This window comes from Daucus carota, chromosome 9 (assembly GCF_001625215.2).
Source record: "Daucus carota subsp. sativus chromosome 9, DH1 v3.0, whole genome shotgun sequence".
NCBI classification, from domain to species: domain Eukaryota; kingdom Viridiplantae; phylum Streptophyta; class Magnoliopsida; order Apiales; family Apiaceae; genus Daucus; species Daucus carota.
Genome location: NC_030389.2, coordinates 21,461,752 through 21,480,505, shown reverse-complemented (window position 1 = coordinate 21,480,505; position 18,754 = coordinate 21,461,752). Strand labels below are relative to the sequence as shown.

Below are 18,754 nucleotides of genomic sequence, written 5' to 3'. Positions count from 1 at the left end.
TAGCATAGTTCCATAATTTATTTTTAAAATTTTCTTTTTCTGAACAAACACTTAAATTTTATTAAAAAAAGAAATTTTAAAAATAAGTTATGGAACTATACTAGATATGAGCCTTAAAATGCGTGCTAAACAATGACAAAATAATGTAAAGAAATGAGAGGGACGGAGGGAGTAATAAATTTGTTAAAAATTAATTTTTTTGCAATTTCTTATGATTAAATAATTTTACATTTAATATTACATAAAAGTAACATAATAATCATATATAAATATTTAATATAATTATTATAACTATAAAACATATATACATGTAAATATGATACGGTTCAATCATTCTCATATTTCAAATAGTTATCTAATTGGTAACACCACAAGAGTGTGTTAACGGATGAATTTAGTGATAACAAAGTTCGGAGGTTACAGTAATAACAAACATGTGAAAATAGGGAGATTAGGATTCTTAGATGTTTTTGGGGCTGGACTTGAAAGGTGTCTCGACTTGTTAGATATGTCGGATCTTTTTTCAAGATGTTAGCGTATCTATATTTATAGGATCAAGCCAACGCAATTCTGTTAAGGATTTGTTTTTTTAATCCTTTGCGATTTTAAGGGATGTATTTGGAATTAGTAGATTTATCTTGTTAAATTATATAAGCATTGGGATACTATCCGGATTTGAAAGATATTGTTGGGAGATATTTTCAATAGTTGATTGGAGATTATTCCTCGTTGAGAGAAAATAATTAATTTAGGAATTAAATACCTTATTAATAAATGAATATTGGAAAAATTGGGAGATAATTGAGGCTACCAAAATGTGGCGTAACAACTACCTCAGTTCTTCAGTGTAGCTTGATGGACTGGAGAACTAAGTGTGCTTTGATCTTTCGAATTTCCTAAGTCACTGAAATAACTATGAGTAGAATATTAGTAAATAAGATGGAGCATGTAGGTGCCCGTACTAGGTATGCAGATGCAAGTAAGATAACATGCAAAAATGTAGAATTTTGTCTCGTAAGTTTGCAAGAATGTAGAATTTTGTAAACTCGTTGCGGCTTTTATTGTCAAGTTGGATTTTGTGAACCCACTTTTCAAGTTATACCCTGGAGTGTCTTCCAAGCATTATCCCTAAAGGTCTTCCTAAGCAATTCAAGCAATAATCATACGGAGGTGCTCGGAAGCACGAGTCACCAAAGTATTAAAAGTTTTGTCGGCGTCGTCCCCTTCCCTCAAAAGAAGATTGTCACCTGAGTATGAATGACTCCAAGAGGTCTCGGAAGTACGCGAGCTCCTCGAGTTTCGATGTCATCCCATTTCATCAAAAGAAGAGTGTCACCTCATAGCACTAGGGTTAAGAGAAAGTACGAAATCGCTTGTTAGTACTGAAAAATAAACGACTTCCTTCTCCGGTCAAAGGAAGAATACCGTAAAATACTAAGAAGTCCGGGAGTACGGAGTCATCTGTCGTATTTTAAAGGGTGGCATCTTCCTGACACGAAGATACTCCTCCTCAAAGGAGAAGTGCTGGAATCTTAAAGTAAATCGAGTACTACAGCTCCAGAATGAGAATTCTAGTTTCAAAACAAAAGAACTGATTATTCTTTGTTTTCTCACAGAGAAAGAAAAGACTGTTCGGTTTTCTATAACTATGATCGACACTCTTGGGTAATGAGAATGTGCATGATATATATCAAATATCATTTGTACAAAACTAGTGCACATTCTCATTTTAAATAATTATCCTCTAACCACAATGACGGCTCTAACAGAATGTGTAGAGGTACATTGTGCAGGTCAGGACCATCAAAAGCATATTCTTTTCCGTTTCTTCCTCTCCAAGTTGTGCTATAGATTTGCCATCTGTTTATTGACCACAGACCACCATAGTTGCTTCTAGTATTTGTCTCTACTTTTTCTCTATCTTGTACCTTCGTTTGTGTTGTTGTAAAAGGCTAAGTGTTGATATCGTGAACTCCAGTCATCCCCTTTTCCAAACATGTCGACATAGCCTTTTTGAACTTTGTGAAGACTTCTCGACACAGTATAGATATGGACTTTACTGAATGACTATGCAGAAGACTATGCGGTAACGCTATGTTAAGTACTTTGCGGTATGGCTGGGAGGACTATGCGGTATAGCATAAACTGGACTTCACGGACTGAGCATATTTACTTTGCAAACTCAACACTCCACGGAATAGCTTTGAGCACTTTACGACCTAGACCATTCTGAATTCTCGACATGGGGACTTAGAAATATTTATGCACTTTATTTCTGCTCAGTAATTAACTCTGCTGCATGAACAATTCTTGAACTTCTTCTAGAATGACTAGTTTCAAATTACATGTATATGCATTCTATTTGATAGAAACATTATAAACTCATTACTAAACTTGAGCAATCAGAATAACCTATGTACATGAATACAAGACAGTACATTTAGAGACCTATACTATATCCTAGTGACAAAGATCACTAGGCCATGTAAGCGACATAGTCACAATGTGTGGGCTTGTTAATTGTGGTATTCAGACATGCCTTGAGTTTGAGCCCAACAATCTCTCCCAAATTTTGAGTAAGATCCTTACACACAATTTCATGTCTGATAACAAGCCTACCAAAAATGAAAAGCACTAAAACAGAGAATTACACCATAAAGAAGAATTTGATTTCTTAAAGAAAATGAAAGCTTACAAACAATTTTCTTGTCTCAACTTAGCTCCATATTCTGAAAAATTTTCAAATTGTTCATCATATGCTTTCTTTCTTTTAGCTTCTTCTGCTGCTTTAATATTTGCAAGAGCTACAAGTATCTCAACTCTGGCTTCTAATTCTTCAATCAGAGGTGAGTCTTTCAAAGTCATCAGCTGATGTTTGCAAATAGCTTTCCATATATGAGTCTAAGTGATTCATTCTGAGTTCTCTCTTTCCTGTATATGGATTTTTAAACTCCACCACATAGGTATAGAATTTGACTCTGCACATCCCGTTCTTCCTTAGAATTCTTGTTTTCTCCCCCATCTCCTCCATCTCCTTCTCTTTCTTAATTCTCTTCTCTTCCTCAATCTTCCTCAGTTTTACTTCATGTTCAACCTTCATCTTTAGGAAGTTGGCGATTTCAATCTTCCAGAATCTTTCTTTTAGTTCTTCATAATTTAGAAGAGCATTGATTCTTTCCAGATCATAGATATGAAAGTATTCTCATCCTCATAGATTTAGTTCCCTTTCTCTTTCGTTAGTGTACTTAATTTCTAGATGATCTTCAACTACTTTTAACTTCAAATATTCTTTGAGCTTGAAGAAATATCATTGTATCTTGATCATAATCTTCATCTAAAGCTGGTAGATCAAGACATATAACTTTTGATATTGCTCCAGTTTTCTTTGTTATCATTTTTCTTCTAGCCGCCATTTTGAAGCTTACTTTCTTGACTTGAGAAGGCACATAAGTGCTAGATGAATCATATTTAACAAACACATCCTTTGGAATTTGTTTACTGCCTTTCCTTTTGATCCACTGCAGAACTCCATGAGCTTTCACTTTATTAAATTTTCATTTTGGCTTGATAGTTGAGGCTTCTTTCTTTGGCAAGTCAGTTTCAGAAGCTTGGGTATTAGATTTTGATGGATCATTGCTAACAGTGTTCACCCTAGACTTTGAGTCTTGTGAATTGGTTAAAACACTACTAGAAATGTCCTTAGCTTGCTGAATTCCACTTCTTGACTTCACTCTTTCTCCTTTCTTATCATCATCCTTCTTGTCATCCTTTGCACTTGACCTCTTCCACCACTCCCCCTCTCTTAGATGAGATGATGATTTCCCTTCCTTTCTCTCTATTTTCCCCCTTAGGCTTGTTAGCAGATTGCCTTGGGAGTTGGATATTAGGTTTGGAAGGAGTTGTGACTCCAATTGGTTTAGAAAGAACATGAAGTGATTGTTTATGTAAGATGATTTTGTCAATTCTCTTGAAATATATGAGAATTTCAATGGAGGTTCACTAAGTGATACCTCATGTTACTTAATAACAGTTGTACTCACAAGAGTTTAAAGAAAGCTATACAAATAGAATTCTCTTATGATTATGTGGATGTGTTCTTCACTTTCATGAAGCTCCAGTGAACTAGAGGAGATTTGAATGTATCTTCCACACATGTAGCATCCTCAAACTATGGTTCCCTTTGTGAGGGACCACCACCTAAGTGGATTTCCTATTTTGATAAGTCAAAATAGTTGAACTTACTGATCTAGATCCTAGAACAATAGTTATGAGAGTATGTTGTTTAGATTTTAAAATCTAAACCTCCATTTGAATTGGAGTGGAATTTAATGATTTCCTCTCAAAAATACCATTCTCAAACCATGTAGTCATTGCAAAACTACTTGCATTTGAAATGTGCTGAAAATTCCACGATCTTCACTAAACAGTGAGGAACCCCATGAGTGATGAATTGACATCATTAGGTACTACCTCAGCATGTAGCCCTAGTCAAAATTAATTTTAGCTAAAAACAATTTTTACTTGATTTTGAGGTGAAACCCTCGTACTAAAACATTTTTATAAAATTATCTGTATCTTTAAAAATTATGAAATTTATTTTAAAATCTTCCTAATTTATTCAGAGACTTTCTAAAAATATGCCCATTAATTATTTTAAGCCTTTGGTATTTTTCCATGATTTTTCAAAGAGTATTGGATTTATTAAATGGATTTTCAATAAATCATAATTATTTCATTAAAAAGGATAAAAATGATTTAAAAATATAAAGAGGATTCTAAAAATGTATATTTTAATTATAAACCCATAACTCTACAATTTTTATATTCTTAGAATTTTAAAATTTTAATAAAAGCTATATATATGTGTGTATATGTTATAAATAGGAAATTATTTGGGGATTGTGAAATGACACTAATATCCCCAAGGGTATACGACCCCGAGGGGGTCTTCCTTTTTCTTTTCTCACCCCGCTCTTGTCTCTCTCTCACTCTCGGCTCTCTCTCTCGCCTGTAATCTCTTTTTCCCTGGTTTTTTCCCAATTCTTGCTCGTTTTTCTTGATTATAGTTGAAATCAAACGGGCTTGCTCTCCTACATATCATGTTGTAGCCTTGTGTTATGCATGTGTGTGTATCCGTGCGTGTGTGTGTGCAGGTCGAACCCTTTGTTCGGCAATCTTGTCCCTAATCGATGTAAACCTTGATTTTTATGATGATAATCAACTACCCAGTCCCTATTAAGTGAATATCGGTAGAAATCCAAGTTGGAAACCAATTATTAGGGCACCACCGGATTTTTGCCGCCAACGGTGATGAACTCCGGTGAACCGGTGGTGGGCGATGATGATTTAAGCCCTAAACTAGATTGTAAATTCAAGTTTTAGATGGCATGTGATGGAAACTATGTGGGTTGAGATTTGGGTTTTGTTAGTTTGTAAATTGAATGTGAGCTATGGTTTATGAGTTTAATAGTGTTTTTGTGATTAAATTAATATTTTAAATTAGGTTTTTTAATTTAGAAATTTTCAGAATTGTGTATATTGGTTTAAGTCTTGATATTTGATTCGTTAAATGTGTTTTAAGTGAAGAAATTGTAGTTTGTCGATAGTAACGATAAGGTGATTAAGTGGTTAAGTAAATTGGTGTGTTTTGGTTCGGTTTTGGTATGTTTTGGTTCGGTTTTTGGTGTGATTAGTTCGGGTTTTGGAATTGATGTCATAAGAGAGGATAATTGAATGTTGTTATGTTGGTTGATTAAGGATAGGGTCTATATGCGAATAGTTCATGTCAAATTTTCGTTGCATGTGTCGTAATTAAAGTTGGGATGAAGTGCATGTTTAGTTTCGTATGTGAAGAGCATAATGTAATGCAAAATGTAATAAGTAGAATTAACTCAACATAGGACTGGAATCGGAAATGTAATATTAATATTGAAGCAGAGGAATCCATACACAAGAGTGCAAAACAAACTCAGAAGATCATTCATGTCATTGATACAGGAAGACCACTGAAGAACCATAGAAAGAAGTTCATTAATATGTTCAAGCCTCTATGTATTATCAAAGGAAAGAAGTCAAGAGTATTGAAGCTAGTGGAAGGATTCAGACTTTAACAATCACAGGATTCCAGTGGATTTTACCGCCGAAGATTGGATCAACCTATGTATTGATAAGAAGATTTTATTCAAGGTTCTATGTTAGTCATCTTTGAACCTGACCAGTGCACTAGGTGTCAACATGTTTAGAACTGAGAATCAAAGTCAAAGTGAAGAGAAAAAGGTTAAGAGTCAAAGGTGATCAAAGGTTTGCAAATATAAAGAAGGGACAAGTCTTGTATACTTGAAAATATGCTAAGTCAAGAGTTATGGCTTCTTTCGCCTCCTAGAAAGGTTCTTGTCGCCTCCTAAGTGATGTTGTCGCCTCATAGGTTGGCTTAGGTCGCCTCTAAGAAAAATCAAGACTATTGTCTCCTTCAGGAAATGAATAGAGTCTTGGTCGCCTCCAAGATTATCATTGCCGCCTCCAAGACAACCTTGGCCGCCTCTAAGATTCATCCAAGGTTCTTGTCGCCTCCTGAAGTGATCCCTGTCGCCTCCAAGGCTTGGGTCGCCTCCAAAGACCTGTCGCCTCCAAGGCATTTAAAAGAATATGTGGCCATTACTTTTCCACGTATCCAATCAAAGTCTACACCATACAAAAAGAATGAAAATGAATGCAGTTCATTATCATTCAACAGTTTTAAGGAATTTCAAGTAGTAACATTCGAGAGCATTGAAGACCATTTATTTCAGATTGTAAATGCTAATGTTATGCTGTTGAATTTTCATTAGAATCTAATCTATTTGATTGGAGTGTAGCAACATCAAGGTTTATATTAATAAAGATATATTCCTCGACTTGGGTTGTTTTTATTCCGCACTTAAATTGTTAGAACTTGTGTTGATTCGAATTATTTGGTAGTATCGTATTCAACCCCCCCCCCCATCCCCTTCTATGATACATTTGGACCTAACAATTGGTATCAGAGCAGTTGATTGACATACAAATCAAGATTTGAAGACTTGGATCAAAACAAGCTTACTCTTGCTATTTTTTTAATTTCAAAAGTTTCTATCTCTTGGAATTTTTGAATTTTAAATAATCTAATCATGAGTTCTCAGAAAGTTGAAAGTATCAAGGTACCTAGGTTTGACAAGGAAAATTACAATCTTTCGAAGAAAAAGATGACTCTCTATCTCAAGGCTACAAACCCTGACTACATGGAAATTCTTAATGACGGTCCACACAAACCTGAGATGATAGATCCTGAAAATGACATATACACAATTCCTAAACCAAAATCTGATTGGACTGCAAAAGAAAAGGAATTGGTTGCCTTGGATGATAGTCTACGACTGATATTAGTGGATTCCATGGATTCTAATATGTCTCATCAGATCCTAGTTTGTGAAAGTGGTAAACACATGTGGGATACCATTGAGCTGTTGATGGAAGGAACTGAAGATGTAAAAAGGAACCGTCTTGATATGCTAACCACTCAATATGAAGCATTCAGATCTCTTCCGGGTGAAGGCATAACCTCAGTATTTGAAAGACTCAACAAGCTGTTGAATGAAATGAGCCTTCACGGGAAGAAACTTGAGCAGCATGAAATCAACAGGAAGTTTATGTTGACATTACCTTCATATCTTGATATCAAGGCAGAATCAGTTCGTGAATGAGTAGACTTCACAACTATGTCACTTGAAAATGTGTATGGAATAATGAAGACTCATGAGATGGAGCTGGAACAAAAGAAGATCATCTATGGAAACAAATCAAGTGATGCTAAGAATCCTGAGTTGTTGAGAACAACTGCATTAGTTGCAAGCAAACGAGAAGAACTGGACATCACTGTTGAAAAGCCTAAGCTTTAAACAAATGTTCTTTTTGAGGCTGAAATAGAGGATGGAAATTTGTCTGGTGATCCTAGTGACTACTGTTTTATGGAAGAGCTACAACAGTTAGATGATCCAACTATGGCCAACCTTGCAGGGTTGTATGGCAACATGAGATTCAGAAGAAAGAAAAGGTTCTGAAAGCAGCAGCAGAGAACAAATATACAACTCATACCCCAGTTATGGCTATAAAACTGGAATGGTAGACAGAAGAAAATTCAGATGTTTCAACTGTGATGAGGCTGGACACTTTGCTAGTGAATGTAGAAGGCCTCAACAAACAAAAGACAAGGGCAAGAGGTTTCAGAAAAAGGATTCAGGCAAATCCAAAAAGTATCCAGTGGAGTCATATATTGCTGAAGGAAAAATCTGGGAGGATATAGATGATGAGAAAGAGGAATACGGAAATCTTGCACTAATGGAAGAATCAACTCCTCAGGTATCTCTATCATCTCCTGATAAAATATGTGATAATGTTGACTGTATAGCTTTTAGAGAACTTGCTCAAGTTTATTCTGATAAACTTTCCTATGATAGAACTGATGTAGAATGCAATGATACATTATCTGCTAAAAACTACATTGTGCTTAGATTAAGATTTAGGAACTGTGGTTTACCTCTAAAATGCTCTGAAGGTACTGTTAGTGACTTAAGGAAAGAACTAGAAAAGATAAAAGATGAAAATGATCACTTAATTCTTACAAATGTTGCTATAGAAGACCTTAAGCTGAGAAATCAGTATTTGGAACTTAGAGATAAGAAACACATTAAAACTATAGAAGGAAAGGATGAGAAGATAAAGGATTTAGAAAATAAGCTTCAAGCTTATGCTAATTCTGCTAATCTTGAAAAGGAAATCATATCTAGTCAAGTTGTAGGTGGAAAACTTGGAATTGGACTAGATTATGATGAACTTAGAGAATCTAGTAAGAAACATGTGGTGGAAAATGAACCTGTAATAAAAATTGTTAATCCACCAGATACACCACATGTTCTAGAAAAATACTAAGAAACCTTTGTTCAAGAAGGCATCTTCAGAACCTTTCGATGAGGATAATTTGTTCATTCATCATGAGATGCTTGTTGCAGATCTTGAGATGCTAAAAGATAAGAATGCTGAGAAATCTAGTAAACAAGCATCCCCTGAAAGTGAACAAACTACTATAGGACTAGGCTTCAAATCCAACACTAAAAATAGAAAGAATGGAAATGGCAGAATAGGAAAAGATGGCTATAGAAAGGTGTGTAATAACGTGGATCCACTGGACACCTAACTCATGCTTGTAGAAAGGTTAAAGTGGACAAAGTCAAAAGTGATAACATGCATACCATGCCTAAAATGCCTAAATCTCCTAAATGTGATAAGCCTGCTTGCATGTCATGTGTTGTATCTTTCATGAACTCTTATCTTGAGTACACACACTCTCTCACATGTCATAATCATGCTAATCATGTGCATAAGAACAATGGAGAATCAAAGACTGTAAGCCCTCCTAAGGTTAGGAAAGATGCTCCTTTCACCAAGTCCAAAAGCAAGGCTAATGGTACTTATGAAGGTGATAAGGAAACAGTCAATGATGATGTAAAGCATGCTGATCTTGTCAAGAATGTTACGAAATCTGTTAGATATGCAAATGCTTCTAAGTCCCCTGGAGCCAATTAACTTGGTTTGGGTACCAAAGAAATCTTAATCTCCTTTGTTTATAGGGCATAAAGCAAAAGAAAGTCATGTGGATTCTGAACAGTGGAAGTTCAAGGCATATGACAAGAGATAGAGCCCTGTTATCAAAGGTGGTTGAGAAAGCTGGCCTAGTTGTTACCTTTGGAGATGAGAGCAAAGGTTATACAACGGGATATGGCAGTTTGGAAATTGAAAATGTCATTATTGAAGATATTTCTCTGGTTGATGGTCTTATGCATAATCTTCTGAGCATCAGTCAGTTCTGTGACAAAGGATGTGATGTCTTTTTCAAGCAGGATAAGTTTTTGATCACTAATCATAAGAATGAGAAGCTTGCTCTGAATGGAGTAAGAAAAGGTGATCTGTTTGTAGCTGATTGGAATTCTGCAGAAGATGGTCAAGTAATGTGTTTCTATGGTAAGGCATCTGTAAATGACAGTTGGTTGTGGCATAAGAAGCTCTCCCACTTAAACTTTAAAACTATGAATTCTCCAGTTAAAAGAGAGTTGGTGAGAGTATTACCTAAAATGGAATTTAGTCCTGAAGGACTATGTGAAGCATGTGAAAAAGGAAAATCAAGGAAAGCATCACACAAGAAGAAGACAATATATGATATAGCTAAGCCATTACAACTTCTACATATGGACTTGTTTGGACTAGTAAATGTTATGTCTATGTCAAAAAAGAAATATGGATTAGTGATAGTGGATGATTTTTCTAGATACACATGGGTGTTGTTTTTACATTTTAAAGGATGAAGCCCCTAACATGATTATTGATCATATCAAGAAGATTGAGTTAGAAACTGGAGTGCCTGTGAGATGCATTAGATCAGATAATGGAACAGAATTCAGGAATGCTAAGATGAATGACTTTTGTGTAGAAAAAGGCATTTCAAGATAGTATTTAGCACCAAGAACTCCTCAGCAAAATGGAGTAGTAGAATGGAAGAATCGTACATTGGTTGAAGCTGCTAGAACTATGTTGAATGAAGCAAATCTCCCTACATACTTTTGGGCTGAAGCTGTCAGCACTGCATGTTATACTCAGAACAGAACCCTGATCAACAAAATGTATGAGAAGACTCCATATGAGTTGATGGAAAACAAGAAATTATCTGTCAAATACTTTCATATAACTTGGAGGAAAATGCTATGTTCTCAAGGACAATGAGAAAGTTGGTAAGTTTGATGCCAAAGCTGAAGAATGTATTTTTCTGCGTTACTCATTAGAGTCCAAGGCTTACAGGGTGTTTATGATTGATGATCAGAAGGTAGTGGAAAGCCTTAATGTAACATTTGATAACACCAAATCCTCAAGTATTCAGAAAGAAGATGATGATGAAACTATGAATGTTGAAGATCTTTTTGATAATGAGAGAGAACCTGAAGTTGTGCCTCTTGATAATGATAATGGAGATGATTCACAGGATAATCACAATGGTGATTCAAACTCAGATGGAAATGGGGGAGACATTCAAGATGTTAGTGGTCCCAGAAATGTGATCAGTGAGACAACATCTGGAACTAATTCTCAATCATTTGATTCTACAAATTAAGAACGCAACAACTCAGAGGGAGCAGAACAAGAACATGGATCTGGGAATAGAACTCATAACAACAATAGCAATGCTGAATCATCAAGAGCAAATTTTCCTAGAGCTACAAAGTGGAATAGATCTCATTCTGAAGATCTAATCATTGGTGATGCAAATGCTAGAGTTCAAACCAGATGAGCTACTATGAATGAATGCTTGTATTCTGGGTTTCTTCTCAAATGGAACCTAAGAAAGTGGATGAAGCTCTTGAAGATCTAGATTGGGTGATTTCTATGCAAATAGAACTCACTACTAGAAACAGAGCAATAGACATCGGTCAGGAACCGATGTTAAAAAATTTTAGAAACGATGTCTTCGCATGTGTAGAGAAAGGTCCTACATATTTAATATCGGTTGTGAGCCAATGTTAAATACAAACAAAGACATCGTCTCGCACTTAGTTTCTGATGTCGTTTTTAAATTGTATTACATTTAATGACAGTATTTCTATTTGAATATTGGTTTATCTCCTGATATATGTCAATTTTAGCATGTCACATTATAGAGAAAATAAGATAAAGACATCGTTTCTTAAAAACGATATGATGTCAATTGGAACCTTTAACATCACCCCTTTCTAGTTAGCTGATGTAATAACTTGTTTTAACATGGGTTTTTTTTAAGAAATCAATGTTAAAATTGTACAAAGACATCTCTATTTTAGATTTACCAATGTAATATCAAATTTTTGGTTCTTGTTTGCCTATAAGTAACCGATGTAAAAACTCAATAGAACATCATCTTCTTCTAATGCACTGATGTGTTCTGTGTTTAAAGACATTGTTTTTTAATTATAACCGTTGTCATTTACATGTATCAACATCGATTTGTTTTGTGCCCGCTGTTGCTTTGGTTTACAAGTCACCCCTGCCTTTTATATATATATGAACCAAAAAACCAAAATCACCATTCAGGAAACCAACCAAAAACTACCAATAACCAACCAACCAAAAACTACCAATAACCAACAAACCAAAAACTACCAATAATATCACCATTTATATAAATTCCATCCAAACATCCAATATCTTCTAAAAGTACCATTCAAGAATCCATCCAACATATATAATTCCAAACAATTACCAACCAAATACCACTAGTTTCTCCAACCAACCAAAAACTACCAACCTCATTAACTAGTACCTATCGATCTGAATCATAAGTACGACATGTCTACACAAAATGTTATAGCATAATGTTTGAAGATCGATCAAGTACTAGACCAAAATATGAGCAGACTAGAATATATACAACTAGCTACTGGACAGGAGGCCATATCTATCACAATTTGTCTTGGATATACGCAAGCGTCTCTGCACGAACCTCATCCAGCTCCTCCATCTTGTAAGATTTACGACTCTTGTTAGCCCACTGAAAAGTATAAGAAACAGACAACAATAATAGTTAAGCAGCTGTAAAACAAAAAACCTAGCAATAATAGTCAAGTACTTGCATCAGAACACCAAATCTATACCTTAGTTATAAAAGTCATTTCTTTATCCTCGATTATATCTTTCATATAGCGCATAATCGCGTAACCACATTCACGGCCACCTGGTTGCTTAGGACATGCGTGGATTTTTATATAATCAAATCCTATATCAGATAGGTTCTTTTTTGCTTCATATGCATTAATAGGCAAAACATAACCACTTGGAAGGAAAGAGCCAACAGAAGACAACAAGTCGGTAAAGGCAGCATCGCTAATGCCAAACCTCGATTTCCAATTATGCAGTTTTAACATCAACTCTAACTTAGTGCACTCACTACCCTCAAACAGAGGTTGTTCAGCGTCGGCCACAAACCTCTTAAACTCATGTGCCTCCTCATCATAATCACCAGTACCATATGCTGCCTCACAAACTTGTTTTGTTTGTGTGGCAGCAACTCTGTTCAAGTCAGGAGGGTATGAACTACCAGCTGAAGACCTAGTTTCGACACATTTTTCTCCATGCCAAATCCATTCAGTGTACCCTAAACTAAAACCGTTCTCATATAAATGACCTCTGATGATTTTCACAGAAAGTTTTTTGAAATTACCACAACGACCACACGGACAAGGAATGTTTTTACAATCAACTGCATTTTCTTTGGCAAAGATCAAGAAATTTTCAACCCCTATTTCGTAGTCTAATGAATCCCTATCTTTCAAAATCCACGACCAATTAATAAATTTCACAACAAGGTATCACCAAACCAACCTACCTGATTATTATTCAAACATACACAAGAAATACAATTTAATACATATTCACAAAAAACAAATAAGCACAAAACCAGCAAGGATCCTAAATTATTTTATTGTTCTTTCAAATATAATTTCAAAATTCTCACTACCACTGCCTAAATTCAAATCCCAAATAATAGTCATACAACTATAAATATAATAAACAATATCACAAGTAAACAAACCAGTTGTAGAGAAGCAAGCTAACCTCTAAAGCCAAATATATCGCAAAATACTCCCAATTTAAGCGAATTCCCGAACTTAAAACAATATGCTCCTGCAAACACATAAATTCAGTGTTATAAAATAAAATTAGCATCTCCTAATGTTTATATATGATATATAAAAATGTACACATAACTGTAAGATGCTAAGCTTAGCATCTCCTGGTGTTTAGATATGAAATATACAAACAAAAATATACCAATCGAACACAAGAATGTAAATGCATGCTGTTAAAATTTTAAAATCAAATCAATCAAACAAAAAATGAGAAACTTCATACCTTAAAATAACCCGAAAGCTAATTCGAAAGCTACTTCCAGATCTGTCGAAAAGGAGAGCGAGATATTAACAAAACAAAGCAAGAGCAAACAAGCAAAAAAAAGACCCAAAATTAAGAGCAAAATAGCAAAATCAAAAGACCCAAAACCATACCAAGAAGTTAGGAACCCAAAGCAAGCTCCATTTGTAGCTAATTCAAAACTAGGGTTTTGGCCACAGCTACTGAGAGATGAGTTCAAGCCTGGTGAGAGATGGAGGTGAGAGAGAGATGCTCAGAGATGGATATGAGAGGGAGAGAGCTATGGAGGAGATGCGAGAGAGGGAGGGAGAGAGAGAGAGAGAGAGAGAGAGAGAGAGAGAGAGAGAGAGAGAGAGAGAGAGAGAGAGTCGAGAGAGAAAGAGCAGTGCAGAGTCGAGAGGAAGAAAGGGGGGAAAACGGGGAGCAAATATTTGGTTAAGGGCGGGGAGGTGTATTTTGTGTAATAAAAGAAGCGGGGTGTGTAATAAGATAGACAAAATAATTACAAGTACTGGGCGCTTTTTTTAAATTTTTTTAAAAATGGAGATTAGACAGCGGTTCTTTTATAAACCGATGCTAGAAATGGTTTTAACATCGGTTAAAAACTTGACGATGTTAAAACATGTTTAACATCGGTGGCATCACCGATCGCTCTTAAATGGGTGATGTCTTTTGCACTTTTTCTAGTAGTGACTCTCAGTTTGAAAGACAAAAAGTTTGGAAGCTTGTACCCAAACCAAAGGCAAAATTTGTGATTGGCACTAAGTGGGTGTTCAGAAACAAGCTTGTTGAAGATGGTATTGTGACAAGGAACAAGGCAAGACTGGTTGCCAAAGATTATTCTTAAGAAGAAGGAATAGACTATGATGAAACATTTGCACCAGTGGTAAGACTTGAGGCCATCAGTATGTTCTTAGCTTATGCTGCACATTCTAACTTCAAAGTATATTAGATGGATGTGAAGAGTGCATTCTTGAATGGTGAGCTTGAAGAAGAAGTTTATGTGGAACAACCTCCTGGTTTCACAGATCCTGAATTTGAAGATTTTGTATACTTTCTCTTCAAAGCTCTCTATGGTCTCAAACAAGCACCAAAGACATGGTATGACACTCTCTCTGAATTTCTACTTGAGAATGGTTTTACTAGAGGTGTCATAGATAAAACTCTTTTCTATAAGAAGCATAAAAATGATATCATACTTGTTCAAGTATATGTTGATGATATTATATTTGGGTCTACGAATGATGCACTTTGTGGAAGGTTTGCTAAGTTGATGCAGAGTAGGTATGAGATGAGCATGATGGGAGAGTTGAACTTCTTTCTTGGACTTCAAGTGTATCAGAAGCCAGTTAGACAAAGTATATCAGAGAGCTTCTGAAGAAGTATGAAATGGAAGATTCAACTCCCGCCAAGAATCCAATGGCAACTGCCACAAAGCTTGATCAAGATAAATCTGGTAAAAAGGTGGACATCACTCACTATAGAGGCATGATTGGATCTCTTTTCTACTTGACTGCAAGTCATTCAGATATAATGTTTTCTACATGCTTATGTGCAAGGTTCCAGGCTGATCCAAGAGAATCACATCTTATAGCTGTCAAGAGAATCTTTAGGTATTTGAAGGGTACACCTAATCTGGGTGTCTGGTATCCTAAAGACACTAGATTTGTTCTTATTGGCTATACAGATTCTGATTATGCTGGATGCAAGATTGATCGGAAGAGTACTTCAGGAAACTGTCAGTTTCTTGGAAGAAGATTGCTTTTGTGGTTTAGTAAGAAGCATCATTATGTATCTACATCTACAGCAGAGGCTGAATAGGTTGCTGCTGTGCTCAAATTATTTGGATGAAAAACCAACTCCGGGACTATGGACTTGATCTGGATCATATTCCTATTTTCTGTGACAATACAAGTGCCATAGCCATTTCAAATAATCCTGTACAGCACTCAAGGACCAAGCATATTGATATCAGGTATCATTTTATTAGAGAGCAAATAATGAATGGTACTGTGGAAATCCAGTATGTTCCCACAGCTGATCAAATTGCAAATATTTTCACAAAGCCACTTGATGAATCAACATTCACAAAGTTGGCTAGTGAACTTGGCATGTTAAATTTGTCCAATTAATTGGAAATTAACAGATGCAATTTGATTGGGGTAAAATTTACAAATCCTATGATGATGCTTTGAGGCCTTGTAAATTTACCTATATTAATTGTGTTAGGAATATTTGATGCTTGATGATACAAAGTATTTTATTCTTACTTAGAATAAAATTGCATGTAGCTGATCAATTGATGGCATGCTAAGGCAGTATCAATTGATCAGATTGACCCATCAACGGATGATGAGGTACTGTAACAAAGCTGGAGTATCTTAGCAGTTGATGTAAAAATAATGTGTACTTTTAGATTAGCAGTTGATCTATCAATGGATGTTTAGATAGGGTGACATAATTGTAAATATGAGAAGTCATGTAATCTATCCAAGTGAAGTGAAGATCGATCGCTAATCATGAAGTATCAATGGCTGATTGGAAGAAAGATTATCAACCGCTACATCAACACCATTATCCCATAATTCCAAGAAGACAATCAACCGCTATTTCAGAAAAGTATCAACTGGTATTATTAGCAATTGATGATTAGCAGTTGACAGTAACAAGTCAGGTAAAAGACAAAGTTCACATGGGTTGATGTGACAGATGATGCACCAGCTTTGGAAGCTAAACCAAAAGGAGTTTAGTCAAATATTGAGAACCTCGAAGCCTACCATTTCTGGCAAAGCAACAAGAATTTCAAGCTGCCAAATGCATTATCAAGTCCAAGAAATTCTATATTTGTACTAGCTAGAAAGTGAGTAGGAAAATACTTTTACAGACTAGTTTTGTTTGTAGTAGTATATATTCACTTTGTGATTTTACATTTCAAAGTATCCAAACACCAAGAACTGAAGAGCAAAGCACTAGAGAAAGTTAGCAAGAAATTGTAAGCTTCTACTCTTCATTCTTTTGTAAGCAGCCAAGTATTTTTACTTGGAAGGTTCTTGATATAAAAATCTCTCAGGTGGATCAAACAATCCACCTGAAATTTTTAAGATCCTTGTTCTTTGTTCTTTAAATTTCTGTTTTAGCTTTTATATTCTCTTGTAGTTTGAATATAATCTGTTGTGCAAAAGTTATTGAAATTTTTGTAGATTGTATTCAACCCTCCCTTCTACAATCTAACTTATTGTTTGCATTGTCTAAATAACAATTGGTATCAGAGCCAGGCTTCTAACATACAAGAAGTTTTCAGATCCTAAAGACAATCAACAATGGGAAGAAGAGATGAAGGAGTCAAGATTCCAATGCTGGTCAAAGAACACTACTTTCATTGGAAAGTAAAAATGAGGATGCATCTTCTCTCCCTGGATCCTAGCTACATCAACTGCATTGAGAAAGGACCACATGTTCCGGTTAAAATTAACACTGCCCTGAGACTTGATGGAAGTGAAGCAGAAGATGTTGAAGTGCCCAAAAATCCTTCTGAGTTTACTGAAGAAGATGAGAAAGAAGTGCACAAGGATAACAAGGCCATGAACATTCTTTTCAATGGCATTGATGATGACATGTTTGATAGTGTTATCAACTGTCCTACTGCAAAAGAAGTATGGGACACTATTCAAACCTTATGTGAAGGCACTGATCAAGTTAGGGAAAACAAAATGCAGCTGTTTCTTCAACAATATGAGAGCTTTCACTCTAAATCTGGAGAATCTCTAAATGATCTGTTTAACAGGTTTCAAAAACTGTTAAATGGATTAAAGCTGTATGGTAGAATCTACATGGTCAAGGATTCAAATCTCAAATTCTTGAGAGCATTGCCTAGAGATTGGAAACCTATGACTGTTGCTCTAAGACAGGCTCAAAATTTTAATGAATACTCTCTTGACAAACTATATGGTATTCTTAAAACTTATGAGCTTGAAATACAGCAAGATGAAGAACTAGAAAAGAACTCCAAGAGGGAGAAAACTGTGGCTCTTGTAGCAGAAAAGGAAGAGGAAGAGGAGAAGGCATTAAAGTCTGTAATTGCTGGAAAGCCCTCAAGCAGCTCTGCTTGTGAAGGAAAGAAGGATGATGGAAAGAAGAAAGGAAAAATCATTGAGGAAGATGAAGAACCTTCAGCTCAAGATGAGCTAGATGATCTTGATGAACATCTAGCATTTCTTGCCAGAAAATTCTCCAAGCTCAAATTCAAAAGGAATGCTGTCAGCTCTAGACCTTTTAACAGAAGAAATCAATCCAAACCATCTGGTATGGTTGATAGATCAAAATTCAAGTGCTTTAACTGTGGTCTGCCTGGACACTTTTCTAATGGGTGCAGAAGATCTTCTGTTGAAAAGAAAGGATCCACCTCAGAAAATGTGGATTACAGAAGAAAGTATTTTGATCTACTCAATCAAAGCAAGGAAAAGGCACCCATAACTGAGGATGGTGACTGGGCTGCTGATGAAGGAGATTCTGACAATGAGGAACATGTCAACCTTGCCTTGATGGCAATAGGAGATGAAGCTGATTCTTCCACCACCAGCAATGGACAGGTAAAGACCACCAACACATCTGATCTCTCTAAATCTGAATGCAAGCAAATCATTGATGACATGTCTAATGAAATCTATAATCTTAGAGTCTCTCTTAAATCTCTAACAAAAGAAAATGTTAGAATCAAAGGGACTAATGATTTGCTTACTGAAAGAAATGGAAAGCTTGAAACTGATCTAATCCAAATGGATAAAATCAAAAA

At 35.6% G+C, this 18,754-nt stretch overlaps 1 protein-coding gene across 1 annotated transcript; it reads left to right on the top strand.

The window, feature by feature from the left end:
• The first annotated feature begins 8,133 nt into the window (after nucleotides 1-8,133).
• On the top strand, nucleotides 8,134-11,173 carry LOC108204125 (uncharacterized). The gene is made up of 6 exons (XM_017373425.1): nucleotides 8,134-8,889; nucleotides 8,933-9,175; nucleotides 9,397-9,555; nucleotides 9,642-10,274; nucleotides 10,369-10,431; nucleotides 10,781-11,173. The coding sequence occupies exons 1-6, from the start codon at nucleotides 8,134-8,136 to the stop codon at nucleotides 11,171-11,173; spliced, it is 2,247 nt and encodes a 748-aa protein (XP_017228914.1).
• Nucleotides 11,174-18,754: the final 7,581 nt, after the last annotated feature.